Source organism: Embiotoca jacksoni, unplaced genomic scaffold (genome assembly GCF_022577435.1).
Source record: "Embiotoca jacksoni isolate LCO1_2020_lvr unplaced genomic scaffold, fEmbJac1.0.p SCAF_52, whole genome shotgun sequence".
Lineage (NCBI taxonomy): Eukaryota > Metazoa > Chordata > Actinopteri > Embiotocidae > Embiotoca > Embiotoca jacksoni.
In genome coordinates, this window is record NW_027185406.1 from 673,980 (window position 1) to 687,631 (window position 13,652).

Here is a 13,652-nt window from a genome sequence, read left to right on the forward strand (position 1 = left end):
TCTCAGACTTGGACAACCGGCTGAATAAGAAATGGATACTAACGCTGCGAATTCGGAGAAATCTCACCTGATAGACGAGAAGAACGCGAAGATGTATTCCCTAAAACTGCAAAGGTGGGGGAGCAACGTGTTTATTATAACTGCAGCATGGATAATATTAATGCATGTGCGGGGGGGAAGTGGGGGAGAGAGAGAGAGAAGAGGGGGGTTCAAGTTACCAGAACAAAATTCAGGCTAAAATTTGGGCACAAAAAAAAATCTGTGAATAAAAAAAATACATCAAAAATGGTATCATGTCAAGTTTAAAGAAAGGGAGCAAGATTTATTTTTGTGCAGCGATTTGAAGAGCAAAAAGTTGTGTATTTTGGAATTGATACGTGAAGGTGTGACTGTGGTGCATGTTGAACACGCGGGCTGTTTTTTTTATTTGATTTTTTTATGTTGAATGAACAAATTCATTTCCATGCTCGGCTTGTTTCTGGACAGCCGTATGTGATAAATGGCCTCCGGAGGGGCCAGTTCACTGAGCAATTGGCTTAAAACTCATCATCTGTCATTAAGGGAAGGTGCAATGCACGCGCAGCGGGCTCCCCTGGTCGGTGCACGTTCAGCCCGCGTGGGAACGGAGATGCAGGTGTTTGTACCTGCAGCTGAGGGTGCACGTGTGTGTTTGCGTGTTAAAAATATTAGTCGAAGTGAGATAAAAAAAAATTTTTTTTTAAAAAGAAGGAATCGTTGGCCTGTAATAGCAATAAAATGTCTATTTATTGTCCTTGAAATAAATACCATTTACGGACCATTAAATATAATTTCTAATTAAAAGTAGCGTTAAAAACAACATTTAATTGAGTTTTTTTTGGAGGCTATCTCAAAACAAAATGAATGCAGATGACAAATATTTTCTTGTGCACGCGGTGAAACATCTGCAACAGATCCCATTCAGCTCTGTTTGTTCAGCACAAAACCAGCTGCTGCAAAAACACACCTGGTGGGTTTCTTTCAACATGCTCCGGAAAACAGGTGGAAATGTGGCAAATACTGGAATAAAACGTGGAGAAAAATAATCATAATAATTAAAAAAAAAATCAAATCCAGACGCTTTACTGTAAATTCACTCAACCGTAAACCTCAATATTTCAGTTTTTCAGGGAAAAAAAAAAAAAAAAATCTTCATGTGGGCGTCGTCACGGTCTGTTTGCAAAATCAATAAGTGTTATAAATGACACGTCGTTCAGAAGTGACGTGATGCTTTAGATAAACTGTTTCGCGCTTCCAAATTTGTTGTTTTTCACTGTTTCTTTTTTGCCAAAGCAGCGTGTTTAAAGAGATGCGAAGTGACTGGAAATGTTACGAGGAAAAACTGCAGCGGGAGGAAAATTAAATCGGATTTAAATGGTAAATATTGTTCCAAACATACAGGCCTCTGAAAAAAAAAAAACACATCCCGTATATTGAGATTAAAAAAAAAAAAAAAATTAAAAAAAAGATGAATAAAGGGTTCAAAAGATAAGTGCTGAGACACAGACATGTGCATATGGCACTATAGGATTTCATGCACCATTTGCACCGCTCATGTGCGCGTGCGTGTGGGTGTGTTTACTGTCAGCTTTAGTTTTTTTTTTTTTTTTTTTTTTTTTTTTTTTACCCAGATGGCTGCAAAGTGTTTTTTTTTTTTTTTTTTTTAATTTATAAGGAAGTGACTTTCAGTGTTCACATTAAAACAATATACATAATATAGACTGTTAGTTATTTTACAATCTGCAGAGTCAGCATTAAAAAAAGACACAAAAATATATATAAACATTAATAATAGAATAATATTGACAAAAGTGTCCAATCAGACAAATGAAATCCATACCTAGATATGTTTACTTATATTTGGTTCTACGATCAATACAGTTCGTATTGAGCACAAATTCTGTTTTCTCAAATTGCTTTGAATTTTTCTGGTTTCGCAGAACCAGTGAACATTATTAAACTATCGCAGGAGTATTGGAACACTTAAACTCACTGTTATTTGTCTTTGGGTGTATAAAATGTGAAAAAAAAGGTGGTAAAAGTATTAAAAATTAGTATGAAAAATTACTAAACGGTCCAAAATCCCAAAATATTGAGTGTACGAGGATATAAAAGAGGAGAAATGAATAAATATTCACATTTCAGAAGGTGGCAGCAGTGAGTCAATTAAAAAAACAAACAATTAATCGATTGTCAAAATTGTTGCCAATAGATTTTGTCAATCAACTAACGCAGTGATTCCCAAACTGTGGTGTGTGTACCACTGGCGGTACGTGAGGCTCCACCTAGTGGGCAACAAGAGCATTGCTGAAAGGCTAATAAATGCCCCCCCAAAAAATTGTCATTTAATTTTATTACGTCGACGTCACGTCCGATGTAGCATCGTGCTAATGTTAGCTTTACGCAGCCAAATCACGACTCCTCGGTCACTGATTTTAGTTATGAGTGAAACTTTTTATCTTTACGTATTTTGAAACAGGAGCCTTTCGTTGTCGTTATTCAGCGTTTGTGGGGCTTTTGTTGCGGTAAAATTGGAGAATTTACTTTTACAAGCTGTGGGTATCTGCAAATTGGAAGCCAACGACTAACTTTCGAGTGTTAAATGGTGGAAAACGACGTGGAAATATGAATGGAAACATAACATGTCCTGTCAGTTTCATCTGGCCGATTAGATGAATGGAAACGATTCTGACGATCGCGGAAAAATTATTGTTGTCAGCTTCAATAATCGCGATCCGACAATTATGTAATAATTGTGACAGGCCTATTAAATCTAAGTGTATACTGATGGGTTGTTTTTCTCCTTCTTGGAAAACACCAAATCCCCATGGCAGATTCACAAATACACAAAAATATATGTTTTTCCTCTTTGCACTGACAAAGTGAAAAAATAAAATAAAATGAAACCATGACAAAAAAAACCTGATCAGTTCTCACAGTTTAAACTCGGAGCTAATTTAAACGTACTTAAATCTGAAATAATAGCTGTGGCAGCATTTTTTTTGTACCAGCTTAAAAAAATAAAGAAAAAAACCTCCAGTACTGCAGTCTACTAATGAAAACTAAGACTAAGGACTAAGTACTAAGTATTCATACTGCAGTCAGTAAAAATCACCCGGAGAGGAAGGATTCTCTTCCACAGCACTGATCACTAATTCATTGCAGTGTTTTTTATGATATCGCCCAATTTACTGAAGCCTATTTACTGCATCGTTTGCTCGCCAGCGATTGCGCTATTTCAGGCAGCACATGAAGGCACCATAATTGTCTTTGGGGTTATTGGCAGTCTGGCAGAAGACAGCGAGTTGATCACTGCTTCGGCCTCCAGAAAAATTCCCTCTGATAATAACCAGTGAAGTCAATCTGGCTTTGTCACAGGCGTTTGGTCACCAGCCCGGTGTCTGGTCGACTCGCTGTAATATGTTCCCACTATAAGCTTTATATTGACTTTGCATTTCAAGTAAAAAAAAATGTAATGTCAAGTTTATATGTCTAGACAAATAACTAGGCGCAGCCATGCAGGCGGATCGGTGAGGCTCACCAAAGTTTTTACAGTTCATCCTGAAGGTGACATGAATGGTTGTACCAAATTTCACGGTAATGAATTTAATAGTTGTGGAGATATTTCACCCAAGAGGAAGGATTCATTCTCTGGTCGTTTGGACCAAATTACTGGAAAAATCGCCGTCTTTGCGTTTTGTTGTCTTTGTAATTTGTAAAAAAAAAAAACTAAATGGACGTGTGGATTACATCCACTTCATGTAAAGATTTGAAAATCTCAACAGGAAACCCAAATTTCCCCCAAAATAATGAATTCTTCCTTTAAGAGAAACACGAGACAACCTGATTAGAATCTCAAACTTTCAGAATTAGACTGGACGTCCATCAAAAACACAACAGCAATAAGATCATAATCATCCTCAACTTCACTTGGACGTGTTTGGTAAAGCGCCAACACGCATTCCTCTGAAGACGATACGCTGCTTTTATCTTTTCTCACTGCAGACCTCTGATATATCAAACTGCAGTTGTAATTAAATGCTTGATGTACCTTCTTTTTTTTTTTCTCCGAGGACTCATTTCATTTCACAGATCGTTGAATATTCCCTCGGGTGTCAGTGAAAGTGAAAATGCCAACAAACACTGTTTACCTGCCCTGCGGGGTATTGACAAACAGATGAAGTCTATTTCAAAAATATTAATTAAAAAATATCTAATATTTATATTATAGGAGGAGACACATGGTGTGTTTCATGTCATTTTGACGACTGAGCACAAACAATCAATTACTTTATCAGCCACTGAGATAAAAAAAAAAAAAAAAAAAAAAGAAAAGGAAAAACAATATCCATTTATTTCCATTTGAATGCTTGTTAAAGACGCTTACTCAGCAGTTTACCTCAACATAACTTACTCTCGTGTAAATCTCAGTTATATCTAAGTACGAGATAAACCACGACGGAGTTGAACCTCGGACAGTCATGAAAATTCAATCTGCCAACACAATACGCAAAATGGAAAAACGTTGCGTGAATCTGACACGCTCACGTGTTATGGTTACTGCTGCTTTGTGATCACGCGATTTCAAATAGCTTAGATTTGCGACTTTGTATAAGTAGCCCGTATTGTTTTCGGGAAAATCACAAACAAAAAAAGTTGTACAGGTTCTTTTTAAATTAAGTAAACATTGTATTAGGGGTAATATTGGATTTTATTTCGATGTAATTTCTTACAATGCTAGTCCTGTATGTCATTTTGCTATTGTTTTTTATTTTATTTAAAAAAAAAAAAAAATTTTAAGCTTTAGTGTATTGGGGATTTTTTTACCTATCAAAAAAATTCCACATCCACTTTTTGGACTTCAAATTAGCTGACAAACTTTTACGACCGAACAGACCAAACAATGTGTTTTTGTGTTTATTGTCTGAACATATTTTAATACAAATCCTTCAAAGATCATATTTCATTTGCGCACATTGAAGCATCACCCGGTGGCGTGCTATGTTGTATGTATGTAAACTATAGTGTGTGTGTGTGTGTGTGTGTGTGTGTGTGTGTGTGTGTGTGTGTGTGTGTGTGTGTGTGTGTGTGTGTGTTGGGGAGTGTGTGTGTTTTCTCTCACGTCCCAGCGGTATAATTGAACAGAATCCGTTTTCCACTTGACCGGTTCTTTTGAGCTCGGACAACCCCGAAGACGAGTGTGTGTGTGATAACGGCTAATCACGCAACGCTCGCAATCTCCTGTGTGTGTGTGTGTGTGTGTGTGTGTGTGTGTGTGTGTATTGTTATCTCAAGTAAGGCCAAATTAGGTTTTTTTCCACCTCATTAGCCACATCATCGCATCCACCCCCACCACCTCACCGCATATGGTAAGAACAGCAACCTGGGAGTGAGTGAGAGTGTGTGTGTGTGTGTGTGTGTGTGTGTGTGTGTGTGTGTGTGTGTGTGTGTGTGTGTGTGTGTGTGTGTGTGTGTGTGTGTGAGACTAAAATGGAAAAGTCTGCGTTTTTTTTGTGTTGCTCTGGTGATTAAAATCCAGTTCATTGTATGTGTTGTCAGAGGTGAAGTCTACCGGCCGAACACTGAGTAGTTTAACGTTCAATCATTGTAACCAGGTCGTGATGTGAAAAACAAACCTCGTCCGTTAGACATAACGATGTTTAAGTGAAAAAAATTAAAATAAATAAATAACAATTTTCACCTGAGAAATCTCGACGCTACTGTTGTTATTGTCGCTGGTTTGAGCACCGACAGGAAACTATTCAGTGATATTTGTAGTGGTGACGGAACAAAAAGTTAACAAAGCAAAACAAACCTTTTCTTAAAGAATTAGTTCAACATTTTGAGAGTTTTATTCATTTGCTTACTTGCATGAAGTCAGAAGAGAAGATTGAAAGTTATCTCAGGTCTATAAGTAAATGTGAAGCAGTCAGTTAGCTTAGCTTCACATTAAGACCAGAATCAGGTAGAAACACCTCATCTAGCTTTGTCCAAAGGGAAAAAGCAGAACAACACTTTCTTAAAGGAATAATTTGGTCATTTTTATCTATGTTTATAATTATAAGATACAGATCTAATAATCTATTTAATAACTTTAAAGCTAGGGTGTGCAGTTTCCTTACTTCTGTACATAAAACTTCGGTATAAACTAAAGAGGCGGACCTCTCGCCATTAACGCACACTCTCTGTGACCTCACAGCTCCTTCCCGGACTCCAAAGAGCCGTTTCCAGACTTCCCCTTCAAGAACGGAGACGTGTCCGGTGCCATCGAGCTGAAGCGACCCGTCGGCGGCCACTGCCACGGCCCCAAAGCCGCGCCGTCCGACGGGAGCGCCGACAGGCTGCTGGCCAGGAAGAAGCTCTACATCGCCTCGGTGGTCTGCCTCATCTTCATGATCGGCGAGGTCATCGGTAAACTCACGAAAACCTCGGGAAATCGAGAGAACGGAGGGCCAATGTTTTAGTGGATAATAAAAACTCTTAAAGGGTCAAAACAGCCACTCAGATTATCATTCAACACTTTCTACGACAAAAGTGAAGCCGATTGGCAGAAAAAAGCCTTAGCAGTAGCACCAAAGCGCCACTAGGGGGCTGGCTGCAGAAAATCTCCAATAGACTCCCATTCAAAAAGCATCAACTTCTCTCATGAAATACAAAGTCTGTAAATGTTTTCCACAAGTCATTAAAGTGTCATTTGATAAATTCCCTCCTTCTGATCATTGTTCCGGTCGTCCTTCTGAAAATAATTACAACATTAATTTGATTTTAGGCCTCAAACAGAGCTATGTTTGAGGGAGTGCCTAGTGGGCGGGGCATAGCGTCTTCAGGTTCTAGTCAGATCCACCTCTTCCTCCTCCCCAGCTCGTCCAAATATGGTCAAGACCAGTTCCGAAAAAAAACAAAAAAACCCGCCAAAACTTCAGACTACAGGGCTTAAAATCGCAGTTCACAAACCAACGGGTGACGTCACGGCGGGTCGCCACTCGGTCCGACATAAGTCTGATACCAAGAACTAGGTTTGGCTTCAAATCCAGAGAAAAACAAAGTCAAGCCTGTAAAAAAAAGAACGACAACTGATGATCCTCATGTTCACGCAAACTTAAAATCTCTCCAAGCTAACTTCACCGTGACGTAAACTTCATTTGTTTTGTGCTTTCTCAAATATTTTTAACTTGGCGTGCAGATTTGCGGAAAACACAAAGTTTACCACGAAGAGACGATTCCCGGACGGTCACGAATAAATACAACGAGGAGAATATTACACATCACAAAATTACCACTTCGTAAGGGAGCAAAAAAAAAACAACCATCAGACGCGTTCACGCAGACATTAAAATCACCGTCATATAATGGAAATGTTTAAGAGAGGCGACGCTGCAATGTTGAACTCTTTATTTCCATCTATTTTTTTTTTTATCGCTGAGGGTTTAAAACGGTGGCTGACTGCCCAGATGTTTAAAGCTCTATCAAAGAATAAAAAATACAAAAATCTCTCTTTTACCCGAGGCGATACAAACTGTAACGGTTTGTAGTTGCTTTAAATCACAGGTTTAATGTACCTCTGAACGGATCCGGAGGTGTATTTAAAAGTTGAGGATGTAATTACTCAGAAGATCTCGCAAAATCGGCGAGCGGCGACGAAACCCTTTCCAGCAGGTTTTGAAAGTCAGTTTTGGAATTATAGTCTTATTACGAAAGAAGAAAAAAAAGAATCACAGAAGCTTCACACTTTTTGACAGATTTGTTTGTGATTTGTTTTTGCGGTAAAATATGAACCATTTCTGTAAATGCAACACGGTAGTATTCCCCCTCTTTTTAGCTAAAATATCTGCACAAACAAACAAACTGTTTTGCCTTTCGATGTCCAACACGTAGCACAAAACCAAAAACATTTCATTTAAAACACAGAAAAGTGTACAAATCCTGACACTTTGGAGTTTAGGACTTTCACGTTTGGGATCCCTGCTTAATTCATCAATTCATTTAGAAAATATGAGAATTGTTGACTTGCTAATTTAGCCACAAATCTTTTTAGCACACGCACGCACGCACGCTTTTTTTTTTTTTTTTTTTTTTTTTTTTCCGCAGTTATTTGCCGGATTATTAACTTTTTTTTCTGCTGTCACAGTTTTTGTTTTTCCTCCTGGTTTCCCTGCAGGAGGCTACCTGGCCCACAGCCTGGCCATCATGACCGACGCCGCCCACCTCCTGACAGACTTTGGCAGCATGATGGTGAGCCTGTTCTCCCTGTGGATCTCCTCCAGGCCGCCCACCAAAACCATGAACTTTGGTTGGCACAGATCAGGTCAGGACGGATGACCGGGTTGGTCTGAGCGGACGGATGAATGGAGACGGACGGATGAATGGAGACGGATGGATGTCGGGACGAACTATTTTGTGTTCTGATAAACTGTAAATTAATCCAACGGTAAACAGTGAAAAAAGTAAACTGTTAACAGCTAATTGGAGTTGCAGCAGAATGAGTTTTTCGCGGTATGATAATATCAGTGTGTGACTATTTATTATTTCATTATTATTATCAGTTACACTTTTGATTTGAGGTGCAAAAAAAAGTCTCCCTTTTGAAAATAAATAAAACACAGGAATTGTTTACTGTACCCCCCCCCCCCCCCCCCCCGACCCCCCACAGAGATCCTCGGGGCGTTCGTCTCCGTCATGTCCATCTGGATCGTCACCGGAGCGCTGGTCTACTTGGCCATCGAGAGGATCGTTCGCAACGACTACGAGATTGACGGCCACGTCATGCTGATCACCTCTGGCTGCGCCGTCATCGTCAATATTATGTGAGTGCTTCTGGGCTTGACGGGCGTTCGCAGGGAACATGAAGAGTCTTGTTCCGAGCGGACGCAAGCCTCGAATTAACAGCTTGCACGCTGCAAAAAGTCGGTTGATTTGAGGGCCGCTGGTGTGTAATCCTGCTGTCAGCGATCAGTGCAAAGGGATGATCAAAGGTTGAAATGCACTCATGAGGAGGCCATAGACCGCCTATTATAGAACTAAAATATTTCCCTGATGTGACGCATGATTATTATCACAGGAAGTTGATTACATATTTATTCCTTTATCAGGTAGTGCTAAAAAAAAAAAAAAAAAAAAAAAAAAAAAAAGTCGCATTTTTCTTTCTCGACCTGCAATTTTTTTTCTAATTCCCGCAAAAAACAGTCACTTAAAACTCTACAAATTACATCGCACTTTTTGGAGAAAATCCGCCGCAAAAAAAAAAATCTAAAAATTTGATCGTGACAATCACACAAAAAAACTCTGAAAAACGGATCTACTGTATTTCCTGTGTGCCATTAAGCTTGGCGTCCAAACACACCTGAGGTACCTTCTGTTTCACGCAGAATGGCCTACATCCTCCATCACTCCACCACCTTCCACGCTCACGGCAGCGGCTACCACCAGATCGACGAGGACGGCCACAGCCCCGCCGCCCACGGCCACGGCCACGCCCACTCGCTCCTCGGCAGCCACGGCAACACCAGCGTGCGCGCCGCCTTCATCCACGTGGTCGGAGACCTGCTGCAGAGCGTCGGCGTCATGGTGGCGGCGACCGTCATCTACTTTCGGGTCAGATATAGATCACGTTCCATGTTAGGGTGAGACCGAAACGTCGGTAAAGAAAAAACAAAAAAAACAATCGTAAATGGTATTTGCTGACATTTTAAAATGCAATTTAACTTCGTTTTCAAGTACAAGAACATCATTATTTCTATTATCATCCTCATTTTGATTGGTTGACGGTCTGAATGCTGAATTCAGGAGATTTGCTGCAAAATTCTTGGAAATCCATATAAAATTTTTCATGATTTTGACTGAATATTCTCAGTAAGATACATCTTATAATATCGTATACAAAAAGCAGTGACTTTAATGTTTTTTTTTCTTAAAGCATTATCTAAATCTAAAGTGCCAGTTAAAGGGTATTTTTTAATGTGTACAAAAGTGGCAAAGAAAGTAGGAGCTCTTTCATTTATTTTGAGTCTTGTTTATTCTGGATGAAAGGTCAAAGAGTTTCTGTCATCCTGCAAGATGTTCCCGTCTTTCTGCCTCGAGCCCTTTAATGCCTCATGACTGGGAAAAAAAGAAAAAAAACACCATCTGATGTCTCTTTACTCGCTCTTTAAAAAGTCTCCGTAACCTCTTTTTTTTTGTTCTCTCTCTCTCTTTCAGCCCGAGTACAAAGTCGCAGATCCCATCTGCACGTTCCTGTTTTCCGTCTTCGTCCTCTGCACCACCATCACCATCCTCAGAGACGTCTTCCGGATACTGATGGAAGGTACCGGACGTGGGGATCAACGCGGTTCCTTTCTACATGTGTATCTGTCCAAACCCATATAGATATTGAACTCACCGTGACCTTTGACCTTTGACTTTCAAAACCTAAACCGTTCATTGCTGAGCCAAAGGGAGAAAGTGAAAAATGCGTCGGTCCATAGTTTCATCTCTGCCCACGATAAAGCTCTCTACATTCAGCCAGCAGCTGATCAGCTGATCTTAGCATGAACAACACTACTAGTGCTGCTCTGTCCACAGGCGGCCTCACAATCAACGGACACTCATCAATCAATAAGGCGGAAAAAAAAACAAAAACCACATCCTCCCAAAATGCTGACCTGCTCCTTTAAGGTGAGCTGGAGGGATATTTCTGACCGTCCCGGTTGTTTCGACTCCCCCAGCTGCGAACGAGCTGTCGAGTTTTGACCTGATCTGACAAGGTCGGCATCGCATGACGCCGAGGGCGGTCAAGTCACATGCACCGACGCCGGGGTTTTGCTGAATAATCACACAAAAAAACAAAAAAACTCACCGATACCTGTTTCCGACTGCTCGGTGCGAGTCCCACATTCACAGACGTCCCGTTGGAAACCGTAGCGTCTCATTTTTTTTGGCCTCTTGTTTTTCAGGGTCTCCCAAAGGAATCGAGTTCAACTCGGTGAAGGAGGTGCTGCTGTCGGTGAAAGCTGTCAAGTCCGTGCACAGTCTGCACCTGTGGGCGCTGACTCTGGGCCAGTCGCTGGTCTCCGTTCACCTGGCCGTAGGTACGGCAACGCACCGCCCGCGGGGTTCAGCGGGATGCGCGGGAGATCAAAACCAAACAGGAGAATAGAGAACCACCGATCAAAAAAGGTTCCGAGACTTTTCCTGTTGAATGGTAAGTAGCACCGCGACGAGCGCGCAGCAGAAGGAAAGTAAAAAAAATAAATCTTCGTGAGTAAAAATTCCAAGTTCCATCGCCAGAAACCCGAGTTACACACGTTTTTGTGAACGCCGGATCAAGTTTAGTCTCAACTTGGGAAAGTCTCGGCCCCTTGAAAAGCTTCAGCAAGTCCGACGGCGGTGAAGCGACGGGTCGGGCGAGAAGTTCCGAGCGACGTTTACGTCTGGAGAGGGGGGCGGAGCTTCACCGTCCGAGACCGAAGAAAGAAAGCGCGTCGGGTCGAGGAGACGCCGGGTGGGTTTTCTTTGGTTGTGCAGCCCGCCATTCGTCCCCCCGGGGTCAGACTGTCAACACAGAGTCCACCGAGTTTTCAACAGCTAGTTAAAATCCTGCACAGCACAATCCCCCCCCCCCCCTCCCCTCCTCCCCTCCCCTGCCGCCGTGATCCCGGACCAGCGCCCGCAAGAAAAAGGTGCGTAACTCAGGTTTAGATGACGATCGGGCGATCAAACTATGGAACACTTACTCACGAGGGTTACAGCTTCCTCCCGCTACGGGCCCGTCACGGCGCTACTTGCCGTTTGCACGCCCAACAGTTCGGAAGTTTGTGATCGACCCTCGTAAAGGTTTAACAAAGAACATCAGTGATAGAGTTGCTGGAGGACGTCGGCCGCTTCAGTTTCAAAATACTTCAGGGTGGTCGGCGGTCCGTCCTTTTCTGCTACGTCACCATAACGGCGGCCGTCGAGGGTGAATTGTGTCCACCGTCTCTCGCGAGCGCCCGAAATAGTGCGTCGGTACGCACTTGAGTTTACGAGACGGAGCCGCAAGATGGAAGGTGGAGGATCTGTTTATAGTCCACTTCAGTCCTGCAAAGTTCAAACCAAAAATCGTGGGACTATTGGGGCCTATGGGCAGTTTTCCGCTCGGCTATCCAGAAACTCACCGAATATTTCACGCAGACTTTATTGCTTTCTAGCTCCACTAACTTCTCTTCACACCAAACAGTTCAGAAAAGAGTCAAGAAATGAAAGTAAAACAGTCGAAGTAGCGCATGAGACTCACCGTGCTGTTTTTCTACTTCCCCCGTCAGAGGAGGGCGCCGACCCTCAGTCGGTGCTGCAGGAGGCCACCGACATCCTCCACACCAAGTTCGGTTTCTACAGCATCACCATCCAGGTGGAGCTCTACTCTGACGACATGAGCCACTGCTCCCACTGCCAGGACCCCAGTGACTGATACCCGGCGCCGGACTTGAACCGGCCCCCCGGCAGGACACGGAAACGGCCTCGGACGCCACACGTCGTTCTCTCTGGGAAGGGCTGGATTCACCATGCAGCTTCCTGTCCAGGGAGTAGAAAACAAGGTTGTTGTTTTTTTTTGGCAGATTGTCACGTTGGCCATCAAATCACAAGATATTAAGACGGTGAAATCGTCCATGTGTTGGCGGTAGAGTGGCGACGCCGGGGGCTCCATGCTAACATACAAAAAGTGCCTGTTGGGCTTTATGGCATTTTTCTAGTCAGTAATTGATGTAAATGATCTATAAACTTGACATTTTGCTTACCAGACTCATCTAGTATCTAGTTTGCAGCTAGTTTACAAATTCTAAATCTACTAGTGTGGCTGATTTAACAGAGTTGAAGAAAAAGCATTGTGGGTAAACTGCGACGTGTTCTCCGTGTTAGTCTATGCAAGAGGTCTCCATTGATATGACCGCGACCGCCCGGAGCAGCGGGGGTCCATCGTCGCCTTTTGTGACGTCGTGATGGCGATTAATCGTAAAAAGCCTGCTAATTTGCTTTTTTATTTCGTTTGACCTTCGCTCACTTTAAGGTTTACGTTTACGCAGCCACACATTTTAGTTCGCGAGTGATGCTAGGTAAGTAAAAAAATAAATAAAAAATAAACACAAGAAAAACTGCCAGATAACACAAGACAAACTGCCAGATATGAGAGCACATACTGTTCGTAATGACTTCACAGTGTCGGGGCTACTTACCTCCAAACTTCACTGTTCATAGCTACAATAGCGCCGCAAACCCTGATATCTCAGCGTGGAGGCGGTCGCCACTTGTGATGCTACACCTCTCGTGTATCATGTCAAGTGACAGAGCCGAGCATCTGATCATTTGAAAAATAAAAAACACCCAGAAGGCTGTTTATCGATTCTCGATTCTGAAGGTAGAAACAGGATCTACGAATACTCTTCAAACCGTCTGGATAGAAAATTGGACCTCCCAGTTTTTACTTGTTCAAAGTCCGTTTTCTGACACAAACATGCCAGCAGCGCAGGGCTATGAATTCCACTTATCTCCAATCCATTTCTTTTTATTATTTAACTTGATAATGTCAATATTTCCTTCAAAAAGACGCTATAACCACTAAATCCAGACGGTTAAAGAGTCTTTGAGGGGTTCTGGGAATACCTTTAGAATCGCGTCGTCAAATT

The 13,652-nt window shown here is 42.0% G+C and overlaps 1 protein-coding gene across 1 annotated transcript; it reads left to right on the forward strand.

Moving 5' to 3' along the window:
• Positions 1-12,487, forward strand: slc30a2 (solute carrier family 30 member 2). The gene is made up of 8 exons (XM_069172346.1): positions 1-114; positions 6,218-6,429; positions 8,177-8,323; positions 8,669-8,822; positions 9,384-9,609; positions 10,213-10,318; positions 10,947-11,081; positions 12,294-12,487. Exons 1-8 carry the CDS (start codon positions 32-34, stop codon positions 12,437-12,439), a joined length of 1,209 nt encoding a protein of 402 aa, XP_069028447.1. The 5' UTR covers positions 1-31; the 3' UTR covers positions 12,440-12,487.
• The last annotated feature ends 1,165 nt before the right edge of the window (positions 12,488-13,652 follow it).